This window comes from Malania oleifera, chromosome 7, assembly GCF_029873635.1.
Source record: "Malania oleifera isolate guangnan ecotype guangnan chromosome 7, ASM2987363v1, whole genome shotgun sequence".
NCBI lineage: Eukaryota > Viridiplantae > Streptophyta > Magnoliopsida > Santalales > Ximeniaceae > Malania > Malania oleifera.
Genome location: NC_080423.1, coordinates 77,329,076 through 77,347,672, shown reverse-complemented (window position 1 = coordinate 77,347,672; position 18,597 = coordinate 77,329,076). Strand labels below are relative to the sequence as shown.

Below are 18,597 nucleotides of genomic sequence, written 5' to 3'. Positions count from 1 at the left end.
AGTTTAGTGACAAGATCTTTCAATAAACTTTCGAGCTATATTCAATTTTTAAAAATCTCGAAGAATGTGAATAATTTATTTAATTGTAAACTATATCCAAATTTAAATTATGAATTTTATTTGGGAAAAAAATAAAGAAAAATGAGAAGGAAATAAATTTTAAGTTAATTTTTTTTTTATAAATTAAACATTATTAAAAATAAAAGTATGATTAAAAATATTTTAAAAATAATTATTTTTCATGTATTATCATTTTCTTTCTCTTATAGTTTCTAACTTTCAGACAGGCGGTACGGTAAACGATATGTATCTAACGGAATTGTCTAGTTTCGGAGTTCGTCACTTTTCCGCACGACGCGGTCACATGCAATGGTAAAAATTAAATATGAGCTACCGTTGACAACTTTCATCCACTTTTGACACATGCTATTGCGATTTTTGACATAAGCATTGCCATTGACGCAAATCACACTGCGTTAATTTTGGACTAGCTATGTAGCTCGGAACTCATGCTAATGCATGTATTTGCATATATAAGTACGGCTAAGCCCATGCTCTAAGACCAAGCACATTACAAATTCCAAACCATTTTTCCTCAAGAAAAAACTCGAGCTCAAATATCGAAGAGATGGCAAATCATCGAGCATTGATCACCTTCTGGTCCTCCCCGGCGTGTTCCTTCGGTTTGCACCATGGAAGAGAAATACTGCTCAGACCCACCGCCTACATGGCGAACCGTCTGCTTCTTCAGAGGCGCCAGAAAGCTGCGATATCCACCGCCAATCACGTAGGGAAAAAACCAGATCGATCTCTTTCAAAAATTTCTGCAACTCTCATTTCTACGAAAACTGGAGTCAATGATTCAGATACAGTGGTGATTTCCAAGCTTTGTGCAGTGATGGAAGCTGTTGCCGACAGAGTGGAGTCTCACAAGAACATAGGAGAGCAGCGGGACAACTGGAACTACCTCCTTCTCACCTCCATCAACGCACTCACCCTCACTGCCACAACCATTCTGGGAATTGCATCCTCCGGCGCAACCGGACCGCCCCTCGTGGCGCTTCGGTCGTCTTCCACGCTCATGTTTGCTGCTGCTCTCGGGCTGTTGGCGGTGATGAACGCCATCCAACCCTCCCAACTCGCCGAAGAACAGCGAAACGCCGCGAGGCTGCTCACGCACCTGCATCGACAAATCCTAACCATGGTGTTGCTTCGCGCTCCCACCGCCGCGGACTTGGAGGACGTGGTGGAGAGAGTTCTGGCCATCGACAGGGCGTACCCTCTTCCCCTTCTCGGAGCAATGCTTGAAAAGTTCCCGAAAACTATGGAACCGGCGGTGTGGTGGCCGCCGCACCGGCAAAACCTTAACAAAAATGAAACGAAAGTGGACAAAAACGGTTGGAGTGAAGAGTTGGAAGAGGAAATGAAAGCGGTTCTTGAGGTTTTGAAAACTAAGGACAGCGCAGATTACATGGTGTTGGGTTCAAGAGCGCTTCTACTTCACAAGGTGTTGGCCATTTCGGGGCCTGTGCTGACCGGCGTTGCGACGTTTGGGTCTGCTTTGGCGTCTCCTTTGGGGGTGGTGGCCGGAGCTTTGGCGAGCGCGGTGAACGCGGTGGAGCACGGGGGGCAAGTGGGGATGGTGTTTGAGTTGTACCGGAGCACGGCCGGGTTCTTTAGGCTGATGGAGGAGATGATAGAGTGGAATGTTAACGAGGGAGACGTGGGGAGGAGGGAGAATGGAGAGGTGTTTGAGATGAAGGTGGCCGTGCAGCTGGGGAGGAGCGTGTCGGAGCTCCGGCAGCTGGCATCTTCTTTCTCTTCCTCGTCGAGAAACGGGGAACCCTTTGAAGAGTGCGCCAGCAAGTTATTTTGATTTTGCAGCAGTTGAAAGGAAAGGAATGAGAATATATGAAATAAAAGGAAGCCCATCTTACCTCTCAAAATATCTTTAAGAATCCAGAAAATATAAAAATTAACAATGAGTTGTCATCTTTATTATTATTATTATTATTATTATTAGGAAAAAAAGAGGAAAAAATTCTAATTGTTTATGACATGGAAGACGAGGGTTGAGAATACATTTATGTATTGGGAAGGTGGTAGATTAGTCATTTCAAGAGAGATTAGTCCACCCGCACCTTACCAATACCTATTTTAAAAGTAGTTACTACTATGTATGCGTGTATCTTACTAATGGGACTTCTAGAAATTATTAGAGGAGGAGTTAAAAGGCATTCGGTTCTCTGTAAAACACCAATTTTGAGAAGGTAATCAGGTGGCAGATTACTTGACTTGTCAAGGCGAGGGAGGCAACACGAGGAAATATTTTGTATGTGATGTGATGTCAAGTCAAATGAGAGGTCTAATTTGAATGAATAAGATGAGTATTCCAAGCCTTCACTTTTAAATGTCATCATTTGATTCTCCTATGTTTTCCTCAGGTTTTGTTTTGCAGGTATTTGTCTTCATTTTATAGGCATTTTTTTTTATTGTTTGTGTTCGTTTTGTTTTGATCCATATGATCTTGTTTAGCTTGTTTTATACGGGTTTTGTTAGGATTGTTTTGGTTTTGTTGCCTAGATTGGTTTTGCTTGATGTTTTATAAATCTCTTATCGCATGTGTTGTAACTATGGTTTTCCTGCACCATAAGTGAGGGTTATTAATAAAGTTGAGATTTTGTTAAAAAAAAAAAATGTGTCCTTCTAAGAATAAAGGAATAGAAAGAAAGTCAATATCCAAATATATAATATCAATCAAGACTCAATGAAGTGGATGAAACTATTGATTGAATTTTGAATTAATGGAAATTATGGTCCTAGTCCATAATGAAAATTAAAGGTTTTGATGCTAATAGGGTTAAAGATTCATAATTGACAATCAGTTTTTTTTTTTTTTTTTAATGTCAATTCTTAATGGATTATTTAAAAATCCCTAATTGATAATCAGAGTTTTAATACTCATTGAGTCAACATTTAATTGAAGTCTTGAAATTTCCTAATTAACAACCACGATTTTAATGTTGATTGAGTCAACTCTTAATTGAAGTCTTGAATCAAGTTTCAATTGCTTTAATTGCATAAAGTATCTTTGCCTAAGTATATCATAATTTGTAAAAGACATTATGACATTTTTGAAAAGAGGAGAGTTTCATTTTGAGGAAAGATGCTTTGACAAAGAAGGAAGAGTTTTTTAAAAATGGCTAAACTCATCATCACTGTAAGAAGAAAGAATCAATTTGAAGGATCTTTTTGAAAAAGGAGAGTTCTTTTTTTTTTTTTACACAAAAAAAAATTCAAGTTTCCCTAGCTTCTTGGTTCTGTGGTGCAAACACCAACTCCCATTCACCCAAATGCACTTTAAGGAGAGCATTTGTCCCTTACCTAGGGTTGAGAAGGGAAAGGACACCATAAGGTGGAAACTTCCCTATCATCCCATCATTAGTCGGGTTGAAAAACTCTAAACTAGGCTTGAAGACACATTAAAGGATACATATAGGACTAAAGTTATTAAAAATAAAAAAGGCTTGACAAACATACATGAGCAATTTGACCAATATTAATAACAAACTTGCAGCGGGACCAACTTCTCAATTGAATTTACACTATAAAATCAAACGACTTTAATGTATTAATGCATCAAACCGTAAGTATTAATAAAATTACACCAATGCAATAAACTTAGATTTAAAAGCAACTCAGCTCAATCAATAAAGAATTACATACCAGAACCTTTGGAGGTATCAAAATCAATGACAAAAGATGAACCTTGTAATCAAGTGATCAAGGTAAATGCAAGTGAACAAATATTTGAATATTTTCTAAAGCGCGCATCTTCGCACCGTGAAAGCTCCTCTACGACAAAATATGGAACCAATTTATAAGAATAAAGCTAAAAAATATTTGGATTAACTAAGAAAGCCCGTAAGCACAAAAAAATGTGTCAAAGTCCTTAAAAAACGTGATGGAATTGGTGTATTCCCAAGAGAAAGGTGAATTGGGTATTTAGAAAAAAAAATTTCTCCTAAGTCTCTCGATGTTTATATTTAGCTATACCGAAATATCCAAGATCTATCATATAATTCCCTCTTTCGATAGCAAATCATAGGATCAAAATCATCTAATTAATGGCTAGTTAATCAGAAGCAATACGTTTAGAATAAATCAAACAAACATGGAAAAAAATTATTTCAAATTAGCATAGACAAGCAAGTATAGTTTGAAACCAAATTACATTGTTTTCCTAGAAATAAGAAAATTAGTTCATGTTGAAAATAAAATCCCGCATAAACGAATTCACCATATTTTCTTTTCTCATGGGAATGGAAGAGAAATCAACACACAGTCCCAGCCGAAGCCTGCTGCGTTCATGCTTCAAGAAAAACACCAAAAACTGTTGTCCCTTACTATGAAGAAAACACCAAGAACTACTGCCCGTGTTCCTTCTTCTCCTCCAACGCCGCCCTTAAAAAACTAAAAAGCAAGCCTTCCTCTTCTTCTTTTTTTCTTTTGTTGTGTGCAGCCAGCCCTTGTGCGTGTGTTTTTTTTTTTCTTCAGTCCCGCCTCCCTCACCAAGAAGACCTCTGCGCCCCCTTTTAAGAAAACCCTAAGCTCCCTTTGTTGACTTTTTGAGTCCGTCTTCTGTTTTGATTATAACAAACCATAGTATCTCATCTATGTGCTAAGTGTCTGAACATATTTACTTTTCTAAGCATGGATGACAGATGAGAAATGGAAGCCAAGAAGCACTTAAACGAGCACATCATTCGGTGCAATTCCATGAAATTACAGAGGAGTAGAGCATGAAGTTTCTATTTATTTCAAGTTGTATTGTATTGCATCTTTTCATTTTGGGTCTGTAATAATAATCCAAGGTCTGTAATAATTAATGCATGACATGCATAGTAAGAATATAAGCTCAAATGACCATAGAGAAATCAATGACCATAGAAAAGACTTCAGTCGATCGAAGGTCGACCAACACCAAGTTTTTAAGCTAATTTAAAAAACCTAAACTGTAGACCGACCCTAAGTCCATGAACGTAACCATACTCAAAAAATAGGATCTAAATCTTAAGTATGAAAGGGTTTCAGTCAACCAAATTCAACGTGTTAAAAAAGCCTCAGTCGATCGAATTGACCAAAAGTCAACTTGTTGACATGGTTCGGTCGACTATATCTTTTTGAACATGTCTTCCTCAGTCGACCGAATTCGCTCGTGTCTAACACCCAACGGTTCAGCCGACCGAACTTTTGGTTCAATTTTAGTTGAGTCGACTGAACTGGTTGATTAGCAGACAGAACTCGGATACAACCGACTGAACCTCAAAGGGTTCCGAAATCGCCCTGATTCAGTTGACTGTATTCTTTAGTACAAAAGTGGCTCGGTCGACCGAACTTATAAATTTAGTCAACCAAACTAAAAATATAGTCGACCGAAAGTCTCGAGTTGGCCTATTTTTACCACGGGTTATTAAGGGTAAAACAGGGTTATTTTGGGTTAAACTTGTTTAAAATATTTTTAATTATTCTCTCTATATCCTAACGGTCATATATTAGTGAAGACTATATATATGCCTTCATTTGCAAAAATTAGAGGGAGATTAGAGATTAGATTAAAAAAATTTCTCTCTAAAATTCCTTTCCCCACTCAAGCCTATATAGTTCACATATACTCATTTCCTTGCAGAATCTTATTAAGTGAGAATATCTTTGAGATCACCCACATTTCCTATACTAGCTTATACTGTAACAACTCGGAAAATTTTAATGATTAAGTAATTAGGAAAATGATAGATAGAATGAATAAATAAGGAATAAAGGGGAAAAGGGAAAATTTTGGAAGAAGGGAACAGCAAACCTCGTCGACGAGTTACATGTCCTCATCGACGAGTGTTCTACCAAAGATCGTCGACGAAGTTCAGTTCCTCATCGACGAGAAGATCTCGAATGAGCAAATTTCAGATTTTAAGACTCATCAATGAAGGAATTTCCTTTTCGGTTCCTTCAATGACTCGTCAACGAATCCTCTCAACTCGTCGATGAGGCCACGTGGCAAAATCGAGTATAAAAGGATTTGGGAAGCCTGTGACAACCCGAATAATAATGGTATTTAAATAAAGAGGAAGGAAAAATTATCAGGGCCTCGTCAAAGAACACAGGGGATTCGTCGACGAGGGTATAAGAGGACCTCGTCAACGAAGACAAGATTCATTGACAAGAAGATACCGAGAGAGAATTTCCGGAAATCTGAAATTCATCGACGAGAGAGCAAGTTCGTCGACGAACTTTCTACAGGATTTCTCGTCGACAAATCTGACCCTATAAATAGTAGAAATCCGAAATTAAACGTGAAAATTATGAAAATATCTTACTCTCTCTCTCTCTCTCCCTACGATTTCTCTCTTTTCTCTCTTCGATTTCGGGCCGGATTTTCATTGGATCGATGATCTGAAGCTACCACGACGCTCCTGGAGAAGTTCTCTGCATATCTACCGGAGCGGATCGTTGGTGGAACTCTGTTGAAAATCATCCCTAAGTGGAGGTCAGATTTTTTATACCAAATTTGGTCTTGCGGTAGCTATAGGAAATGATATACATGTGAAAATACTAAAGTTTAATATTGGGAGTTTTCATTTTTAGGGTATTGATTAGGAAATCCTACGGGTGTTAGATCAGGATATTTTAAAGGCTTTCTCAGTAGTCAGGTAAGAGAATAAACTAAAACAGTTATTTTTCCATGCAAATTACCATTATTTTTCAGCAAAATTGATTTTCAGAAAAACATGTATTACATATGAATATTACTGAGTAAATGTATATTTAGGAAAATACTACTGTATACAAGAATTACGATTTTAGATGGAACGTATAATTTAATTCAGCATTGTGTGGCATGAGTATTATTTTCATGAAATGCATTATGTTCCGGCAATTTTACGAATAAGCATGTTTTCAGGAATTACGTAATAATGCAGTATATGATGATTTTGAAATACATGATAACTGATTTATTTTTATAATGTTATATTTATGAAATGTTTGGCACGAGGTCGTATTTATAAAATGTTCGGCACGAAGCTGTATTTATGAAATGATCGACATGAGGCCGTATTTATTAAATGTTCGGCACGAGACCGTAATTATTAAATATTCGGCACGAGGCCGTAATTATGAAATATTCGACATGAGGCCGTATTTGTGAAATGTTCGGCACGAGGCCATATTTGTGAAATGTTCGGCACGAGGCCGTAATTATGAAATTATGAAAGATGTTATAATATCATGTATTATATGTTATCAGAACTCGGATGTTAGTTTAGTTCAGTCAGGAGCACGGTACTGTAGCTATATAGATCAGATATCTATGTTCAGACTTGTGCTAACCACCCCACAAGGGGGTGGGAGATGGATAGTCGATGTGGCTTTCAGTGTAGAGTTGTAGACGTCCACCTAGCAGTCCGGACCGGGGTGCGGCGGGCCCATCGTATTTACAGACATTTTTGACTCTACAGTTGTCAGCCAGACATTGTCGGGTCCCGCCTTCGGGCTGCACAGCCCGTCATAGGGGGTAATACATGACATCAGTAAGCTATTCATCTTAGATATGTTTTCAGTATTATCAAATATAACAAACGATTTATGAATGATATTGTCACATCCCGAACCCCGAAATGGGACCCAAGGGTGAAAGGTAATCTAACATGTCCCTGTATCCGATAAAACATCCAAAGATACAATACAAAGGATGAGGGTCCGACCCCGTGGGGTTCCCAGGCACCCTAAACACATCCAAACACAACAGAATATATGCAACGAAAAAAGTCATTCTATATGAATACAGTAACATACTAAAGTCTATACAAGGGCAGAACATGGCTCTATCAAAACATACAAACTGGGTGCCCAACACATCCCAAAATGGCAACCCATCAAAATACAGTCCTAGCACTTACCCAAGCGCTAAACGTAGTTCACCAGCCACTACGCTCCTTACACCAGGACGCTAGTTCTAGTTACTCGAAGGACCTGTAAAAATGTACGTACAGCAGGGGTGAGACACCTCTCAGTAAGGAAGAACACAAGATATATTGGTATGTGGCATTTGAGTGTTATCATGATACAACATACACGCAGTTAAATGCATTTCAGTACTAATTTCCACAGTGCACACACGCACCCACACACATACACATGATCAGTAATCTCGATGTCGCCACACCCTTCGGCTCGAAGCCGGTCCGTGACAATCCAGCATTGGCCCGTAGCCAACCCGCGAAGCACAGCCCCACCAACACATAGCTAGTCCTCAACTCCCATGGCATCGTACCGGTGCATAGCTGGTGGATCCACACCCTTGTGCCTGATCTGCCGGAATAGGCTCGCGCCCTTAGATATAGAGCCGGACACTCTTGCCTACATGGTAGGCAACAAACACACGTCCTCGGATATAGAGCCGGACACTCTTGCCCACATGGCAGGCGATAAAACACGTCCTCGGATAAAGAGCCGGACACTCTTAGTACCTAGAACAATTTCAGAACCGCGTTCCTACTAGCATTTCAACATATCACACACACATGCATGCTCATATAACCAAACAAACCACACCCATTTGGTAATCTAAATCATTGTTTTTCAGACAAATACAATTCACACAAGTCAAGGCATGGCCATCCCAATATCACAACATAAATCACACATATACTCGGTTTTCCACAAAACCAGGGATGCAGCCCGTCGCCCCCTTTTTCCCAAATCTGTAATAATGAAAAACCCATAGTTTTCCCCGTTAGATCCCCCCAAATGAGTAGCCAAAACACACACAGAACCATGGATCATAGTTCCACTGAGTTCGATTTCAAAAATAACCAATATAAACATAGTTCCCCTTACCTTTTCCCCGAATAGCAATTCCGAACTCCAAGGCCCCTAAACAGCGAACCAAGTTCCAAAACCTACAAATCACAGTACATAATATGCTCATAAGATAGTTACCTACAAAACTACTAGATCAAAAATGAAAACCGAGCCTTACCTCGATTTTTTGCCAAAACCCAAAAATCTCTAAAATGGGATTCCAATCCGTAGAACTTGTAGAGAATCCATCGTGGAAACTTCCGATTCTTGATTCCAGCAACGATCAACAAAGAAATCTAGAGAGAGAGAGAGAGTAGGGAAAGGTTTAGAAAGAGAGAGAGAGAGAGAGAGAGAGAGAGAGAGAGAGAGAGAGAGAGAGAGAGAGAGAGAGAGATGTTTTGAGTTTCTTAGTGAGGAAGTAAAGAAAATGATATTTATAGCCCTTTGACCTGGGCAACTTCCTCGACGAAATGGTGCCTTCTTCGACGAATCTTCCACTACCTTCGTCAACGAATCGGTGGCCTCGTTGACGAATCTGAGAACACCGATTTTTCTGAGACTCCTCGGCTTCTCCTCGTCGACGAGTCTCTGAATTTCGTCGACGAGAAGAACAAAGGCTTCGTCGACGAAATCTGGCTTCGTCAACGAATCTTGCTCTTTTACTACAATGTCCCTCTCTTTAAATATTTAAACCCATTTATCACAGTTCGGGTTCTTACAATCTCCCCTCCTTACAAAAATTTCGTCCTCGAAATTTGTCATCTCTCATTCATAAAGTCATATCCGAAATACACATATATGAACTACCAACAAGAAATTGGCGACTACTACAGTGTAGTTCCATCATACACATACACATACACATACATACCCTCACTTATGGTGGAGGAATACCATGGTTACATATACAATGGTCTTAGGAGTTCACAATACACACACACTCCCGACGACAAACCACCTATCCCAACCCACAGTAGGATCATGTACAAGTGCTCAAAACAACCGTGGATACTTCCAGCGTAATTCTGTTTCTAGTTCCCAAGAAGCCTCCTCAACCTCGTGGTTTCGCCACAATACCTTCACTAACGGTATCTGTTTGGTACGAAGCTTCTGAACTTTATGGTCTAAAACCGGAACAGGTATTTCCTCATATGCTAAAGCATCCCCAATATCCAACTTATCATAACTAATAACATGTGAAGGATCCAACACGTACCTCCTCAACATGGATACGTGAAACATATCATAGACCCTCGAAAGTGCTGGAGGTAATGCAACTCTGTAGGCTACCAGACCCACTCGCTCAAATACCTCGAATGGTCTGATATACCTCGGGCTCAGCTTGCCCTTCCTTCCAAATCTCATCACCCCTTTCATCAGAGCGATACGCAGAAATACCTTACCTCCTACTTCGAACTCTAAATCACGGAGGCGAACATCTGTGTAACTCTTCTGCCAACTCTGAGCTAATCTAATCCTCTCCCGGATCAAACCCACCTTCTCAGACGCCTGCTGCACGAGTTCAAGTCCTAACACCTAACGTTCACCAAGCTCATCCCCACACAAAGGCGACCGACACCTCCGAGCATACAAAGCCTCAAACGGTGCCATCCCTATACTAGACTGGAAGCTGTTATTATAAGCGAACTCTACAAGTTGCATAAACCATATCCAGCTACCACCAAAGTCTAACACACACACTCGAAACATATCTTCCAATATCTGTATCGTCCTCTCTAACTGTCCATTAGTTTGGGTTGGAACGTTATACTGAAAGTAAGCTTCATCCCCAATGCCTCCTGCAAGCTCATCCAGAATCGAGAAGTAAACCTCAGATCCCAATTTAATACTATGGACATCGATACTCCGTGCATTCTCACAATCTCATGCATGTACAAATCTGCTAGCCTACTCAAAGGATAGCCAACTTTTATCGGTATAGAATGAGCAGATTTCGTCAATCTATCTACAATCACCCAGATAGCATTATGCCCGTGAAGTGTTGGTGGCAATATGGTCACAAAATCCATGGAAATATGCTCTTATTTCCACACCGAAATAAGCAAAGGCTGCAACGGCCCTACCGGCCTCTGATGTTCAGCTTTCACCTACTGACACGTCTAACACTGCTCCACAAACTGAGCAATCTGTCTCTTTATACCAGACCACTAGAAGGTTTCACGCAAGTCCCGATACATCTTCGTACTACCAGGATGTACCGTATACAAAGAAAGATGTGCTTCCTCCAGAATCGTCCTTCTGATCTCATCATCGTTCAGAACACATAGTCTGGTCCCAAACCCCAACACATCTCCCTCAAAGATGTTAAACTCTGTAGCCAGTCCCTGCTGTACCTTTTCCATAACCTCTGCCAACTATGCATCACTAGCCTGTGTGGCTTTTATACGCTCAAATAAGGTCGGTTGGACCACCAAACTAGCAAGATAAGTCTAATGATCACCACCCACTAACTCTATACCTGAGCTCTCCAAATCTCATCTGATGTGACACTGAGTTACAATTGTAGATACAGTCGTAGGCCCTGACTTCCGACTCAACGCATCAACCACCACATTAGCCTTCCTCGGGTGATAACTGATCGTGCAATCATAGTCCTTAATCAACTCTAGCCACCGCCTCTGCCTCATATTCAACTCCTTCTGCATGAAGAAATATCTAAGGCTCTTGTGGTCAGTGAAGATCTCACACTGCACCCCGTACAGATAGTGTCGCCAAATCTTTAGTGCATATACCACAGCAGCCAATTCTAGATCATGCGTAGGGTAACTCTTTTCGTACTCTTTCAGTTGTCGAGAAGCATACACCACTACCTTACCTAGCTACATAAGCACGCATCCCAAACCTTTCAGAGACGCGTCGCTATAAATCACAACCCACCATCCCCCGAAAGAATGGTCAACACTGGAGTGGTAACTAGCTGGTGCTTCAACTCCTGAAAGCACTGCTCGCAATCACTGGTCCACTCAAACTGGGCTCCCTTCCTGGTCAATCGTGTCAGAGGTCCAGAAAGTTTAAAGAAACCCTCTACGAACCGACAATAGTAACCCGCCAATCCTAGAAAACTCCGAACCTCTTGCACATTCTTCGACCTTACCCAATCGACCACAACTTCAATCTTGCTAGGATCAACTGATATACCATCCCCAGTAACCACATGGCCTAATAACGCAATCTGATTCAACTAGAATTCACATTTCTTCAGTTTAGCATATAGCTTCTTTTCCCGAAGAATATGTAACACTAACCTTAAATGTTCCACGTGCTCTTCCGTACTCCTCGACTATACTAGAATGTCATCAATGAATACCACTACGAACCGATCTAGGTGCTCATGGAAAACCCTGTTCATCAGATCCATGAACACCACCGGAGCATTCGTCAACCCAAAAGGCATGACCAAAAACTCGTAGTGGCTATATCTAGTTCCGAAAGTCATCTTCGCTACATCCTCCGCTCTAACCCTCACCTGATGATATCCTAACCGCAAGTCAATCTTCGAAAAGACCCGCGTGCCCTGCAACTGGTCAAAAAGATAACCTATATAAGGTAAAGGATAGCAATTTTTCACTGTTACCTTGTTAATCTCACCGTAATTAATGCACATCTGCATCGACCCGTCCTTCTTCTTTACAAACAATACTGGGGGCTCCCCAGGGCGAAACACTAGGTCAAATGAATCTCCTGTCCAGTAATTCTTGTAACTTCTCCTTCAACTCCTAAAGTTTTGCTGGAGCCATCCAGTACAGAGCTTTAGAAATCGGTGCCTTACCAGGTAACAGTTTTATCACAAACTCCACCTCACAATCCGAAAGTAAACCAGGTAATTCATCAGGAAACACATTCGAGAATTCGCTGACTACCTAAATGTCTTTGAGTCTCAACTTATCCCGCGGTGGTTCCTGCACACAAGCTAGGTACCCCTAACATCTGTTCAAGAGTAGCCTTCTCGCCTGTAATGCCGACAGAATCTGTGGTGCTGAACTCACTCACGATCCCACGAATTAGTACTCCTGCTCCCCAGGAGGTTTGAAAACTACTACCTTCCTATGACAGTCGATCACAGCATAACTGGAGAACAACCAATCCATCCCCAAGATGATATCGAACCCTGACATGTCGTATACCAAAAGATTCGCCGGTAGCTGCTTCTCCTGAATTTCCACTGGGCAGTCTACCAACATCTTCCTACAGAAAGATACACTCCTAGATGGTGTAGTAACAGATAACACCTCATTCATGTCTCGGGTCTCAACGCCACACCATCCCACAAAATTCACAGACACAAAGGAATGGGTTGCACTCGAATCAAAAAAAACAGAAGTTTTATTCAAAAGCAATAATAAGGTACCTGTCACCACATTACCTGCATGCTCAGCGTCCGCTGGAGTATGAGAGTATACTCTGGCCGAAGTTGTATTCGTCTGAATGGTTCCCCGAGGTATTTGATTGCTCCCTCAGTCCCCACTGAATGCAGGCACATCTCATTTTGATGCACGAAAATCACAAGACATGTGGCCTGACCGGCCACAATTGTAGCAGTTTCCCCCAAATGACCAGCACTCACCCTCGTGCACCTGTGGCATCTGGTACAACAAAGACTAATCTGGCTCATCTGAGAATCTTTGCGCTCGATATTCTGACGATAACCCGAGCCCTTACTCCTCTTCTTCCATGATCCCTAACGAGATCCTGTCTGAGAACCAGAAGGTATTTTTTCTTCCTCGATTCCTGATCCACCTCGTCCTCTCGGATACCGGTCTCGATTACCGTGGCTTTATCCACCAACATCGAGAACTCGTGGATCTGAAGCATACCCACTAGTCTGCTGATATCCTTCCTCAAACCCTTCTCGAACCTCCGAGTCTTCTCATACTCACTCGAGATCATACATGGTGCAAAGCGAGATAGCTCTATGTACCGAGCCGCATACCCTTGCACCATCAAACTCTCCTACGTCATAGCAGAAAACTCATCTGCCTTCGCATCACGTATAGAAGCCGGGAAGTATCTGTTAAAGAACACCTTCTTGAAATGGATCCACGTCATCTCCTTTGGACCACCTCTCTGCTTCTCTAGCAGATTCACTGCAGTCGACCATTGACCCACCTCCCCAGACAGCTGGAAGGTGGGATAAAGAACTCGCTGCCTATCCGTGCAGTGATAGACCTCCAAGATCCTCTCAGTCTTCTCCACCCAATCCTCTGCTATAGTCGGGTCAGGTCCTCCAGAGGACGTCGGAGGATGCATGAGTGTGAACCTCTCAATGGTACACCCCGCAGCAGTGGGAGAGTGCTCGCTTCTCCTCACACTCTGCCCGATCTCCCGTACTACCTGCCTCGCCAAACGTTGAGGCACAGAAGGGGACTCATCACTTACAGTCTCCTCGGAGCCACTTCCTAGGTCATTATCCTTGGGCTCCATTCTGTAACACAATAAGAATCTATCAATATCCCTACAACACATACAGTTAATACAATGATCCACACTAATCGTGTTAACAACTCCCTGCCAGGTCTAGGTCTGTCCTATCACACCGACATGAAAGTCATCAATGATCTGCCTTACTTTTACTAGAATCGTCATCCCAGGAAAAACACAGAATACCATCGACAAATCTTGGTCTAGCAACCGAACAACTCTCAACCAACTCTACCCATATCCAACATCCTATACTCTAGTATGTACTCACAACTAAGCCTAACCAAGTCTACAAGATCTAGTAACCTGGTTAGCTCTAATACCAAGCTGTCACGCCCCGAACCCCTAAATGGGACCCAAGGGTGAAAAGGTAATCTAACCTGTCTTTGTATCCAATAAAACATCCAAAGATACAATACAAAGGATGAGGGTCCGACCCCGTGGGGTTCCCAGGTACCCTAAACACATCCAAACACAACAGAATATACGCAGGGGAAAAGGTCATTCTATATAAATACAGTACCACACCAGATTCTATACAAGAGCAGAACATGGCTCTATCAAAACGTACAAACTGGGTGCCCAACACATCCCAAAATGGTAACCCATCAAAATACAGTCCTAACACTTACCCAAGCGCTAAACGCAGTACACCGGCCACTACGCTCCCTACACCAGGATGCTAGTTCTGGTTACTCGAAGGACCTAAAAAAATGTACATACAGCAGGGGTGAGACACTTCTCAGTAAGGAAGAACACAGTTTATATCGGTGTGTGGCATTTGAGTGTTATCATGATACAATATACACGTAGTTAAATGCATTCCAGTACTAATTTCTACAGTGTACACACGCACAACACACATAAACATGATCAGTAATCTCGATGTCATCACATCCTTTGGCCCGAAGCCGTCCACGACAATCCGACGTTGGCCCGTAGCCAACCCGCGAAGCACGGCGTCACCAGCACATGGCTAGTCCTTGACTCCCATGGCATCGTACCGGTGCATAGCTGGTAGATCCACACCCTTCGGCCTAATCTACCAGAATAGGCTCGCACCCTCGGATATAGAGCGGGACACTCTTGCCTACATGGCAGGCGATAAACACACGCCCTCGGATATAGAGTTGGACGCTCTTACCCAAATGGCAAGTGATAAAACACGCCCTCGGATATAGAGCCGGACACTCTTACCCACTTGGTAGGCGATAAAACACACCCTCGGATATAGAGACGGACACTCTCAATACCTGGAACAATTTCGGAACCGCGTTCCAACTAGCATTTCAACATATCACACACACATGCATGCTCATATAACCAAACAAACCACACCCATTTAGTAATCTAAATCATGGTTTTTCAGACAAATACATTTCACACAAGTCAAGGCACGGACATCCCAATATCACAGTATAAATCACACATATACTCGGTTTTCCACAAAACTAGGGATGCAGCCCGTTGCCCCTTTTTCCCAAAACTATAATAATGAAAAACTCATAGTTTTTCTCATTACATCCCCCCAAATTAGTAGCCAAAACACACACAGGACTGTGGACCATAGTTCCACCAAGTCCGATTTCAAAAATAACCAATATAAACATAGTTCCCCTTACCTTTTCCCTGAATAGCAATTCCCGAACTCCGAGACCCCTAAACAGCAAACCGAGTTCCAAAACCTACAAATCACAGTAAAGAATATGCTTATAAGACAGTTACCTATAAAATTACCAGATCTAAAATGAAAACCGAGCCTTACCTCGATTTTTCGCCAAAACCCGAAAATCTCTTAAACGGGATCTCAATCCGTAGAACTTGTAGAGAATCCTTCCACGATCCTCGTGATGACTTCTGATTCCTAATTCCAGCAACAATCAATGAAGAAATCTAGAGAGAGAGAGTAGAGAGAGGTTTAGAGAGAGAGAGAGAGAGAGATATGTTTTTTTGAGTTTCTTAGTGACGAAGTAATAGAAAAATGATATTTATAACCCTTTGATCCGAGCAACCTCATTGACGAAATGGTGCCTTCGTCGACGAATCTTCCACTACTTTCATCAATGAATCGATGGCCTCGTCGACGAATCTGAGAACACCGGTTTTTCCGAGACTCCTCGGCTTCTCCTCATCGACGAGTCTCTAAATTTCATCGAAGAGAAGAACAAAGGCTTCGCTGATGAAATCTGGCTTCGTCGAAGAATCTTGCTCTTTTACTACAATGTCCCTCTCTTTAAATATTTAAACCCATTTATCATGGTTCGGGTTCTTACAGATATGAGTTACTAGAAAAATATGAAAGTGTATGATGATTCAGTATGTTATAACAAATGTTTTCAGATATATGAAATTTATTGTATATGTATAATTGCATTATATATTCATGTTTCCACACAGCTGCATTTAGTTTATTTTCCCTTACTGAGATGTGTCTCACCCCCGAACTTAATTAATTTTTCAGGAGACCCTGAGAGACCGGCAGGTCGTGGCCACCATTGAGTGAGTTGAGATTGCATTTAAACACAGTACAATGGGAATGTAGTAGACTCTAGTATTATGTAATTAATGGTTTGATGGATGTAATTTATTTTTACTGCTGCTTAGGTTTCCGCTATTTTATGTCAGGCTATCCCCTCTACCCATGGGTTCGGGTTGATGTTATTATTATTTATGTTTATTATATGATAAGTTAAGCAGGAGGTTATATTTTGGTATCAGAGCAAAGGGGTAGTTACCCCCGATCCTCGGGAACTCTCGCTTATGAATGATTGTGGCGAAGTAAGACTCTTCGCTCGGGGACTTGCTGGATTGAGGGACGGCGATACGTAACGCCTCAATCTCAGTAAGTGCTCTGATAGGTACCCGTTGTTGCCATGGGCGCAAGGTTCATAAGGAAAGTGACAACGCTCAAAAAGGGGGACATTACAGTTTGGTATCAGAGCCTAGGATACTAGGTTCTGTAGACTCTAGAGTGCAGTAGTAATAATACTAGAGTATAGGATAAGGGAATTTAAGATCTAGTTTTATAGTCTAAATGCAGGACTCCCGTGGTGGTTTGTGTGATTTTCCTAGGGTGACGATTTCAGGAAAGTCATTGTAAACTATCGTCGGTTTGGGTATCTAGGTTGCAGGATTGAACCTTGAATTAAGATTATGAGAGATGAATTAATTAGGAATAAATACTATATTGAGTTGAGTGATATGTATAGTGAAGGGGGTTCTAAGTTAAGTTATTTGTTTTCAGGATGGACCCTGGTGGCAATAGTGCCTACACCAATGAGAGTGAGGGTGCTGGACCCTCAGGCACTACGGGTAGTGATTCAGATGCCGTTTTATGTAGCGTGACACAGCAGGTTATGGCAGAAATTACCAGAAGTTCGAGGGAACAGGGTGGTCCATCGGCAAGCCACGGTAGCTCAATAGAGAAATTCATAAAGATGAATCCTCTGGCTTTCTCAGAAGGGACAGATCTTGCAATTGCTGAAAACTGGGTGCAGGAGATAGAGAAAGTGTTTGCAGTACTGTAGTGTTCGGAGTAGCGGAGGGTACTATTTGCCACATATAAACTGATTAGAGAGGCTGAGAGATGGTGGTCGGCGGTGATATTATTAGACCAGAAAAGGATTGTACCTGTGGAGATGATGTGGGAGCGGTTTAAAGAAATATTCTCGACAGGTATTTTCCAACCTCGTCCAAGAAAGCTAAGATTGAGGAGTTCCTGAATCTAAAGCAGGAATAGCTGTCAGTACAGTAGTACGCGGCGAGGTTCATCGAGCTATCTCACTTCGCCTCGTACATCATTCCAGATGAGGTGAAGAAGGTACGACAGTTTGAAAGAGGTCTGAGGGGGGAAATATATAAGCAAGTGTCAATTCTGAAGTTGCAGGACTTTGCCGAGCTGGATGATAGGGCCACTATAGCAGAGATTGGAGAGCGGCTGGAGACTGAGGAGTAGAGACAGAAGAAGAGATCCATGCCTTCTAGTTCCCAACAGGGGGTCGGATGTGGTTCGTGGAAGAGGGGTGGCTACTACAGAGACCGAATGCAAGAGACTGAGAATTGCGGTTTTCAAGGTGTACAGCCACCTTCAATTTGCCCGAATTGTGGGAAGACGCACCTAGGGGAGTGTCATGTCAGGCAAGGTGTTTGCTATCAATGTGGGGAGCCAAGGCATGTGATGAGGGATTGTCAGGCTCAGATTGGTGCTGCTTTTGCTCCTAGACCTGTTCGAGGAGGCTACCAGGTGCCATGTGGAGGCCAACAGAGGAATATGGCCCCAGCTAGGGTTTTTGCTTTGAC

At 41.9% G+C, this 18,597-nt stretch overlaps 1 protein-coding gene across 1 annotated transcript; it reads left to right on the top strand.

The window, feature by feature from the left end:
• The first annotated feature begins 628 nt into the window (after positions 1–628).
• LOC131160901 (probable F-box protein At4g22030) lies at positions 629–1,876 on the top strand. The gene has a single exon (XM_058116776.1). It carries the CDS (start codon positions 629–631, stop codon positions 1,874–1,876), a length of 1,248 nt encoding a protein of 415 aa, XP_057972759.1.
• Positions 1,877–18,597: the final 16,721 nt, after the last annotated feature.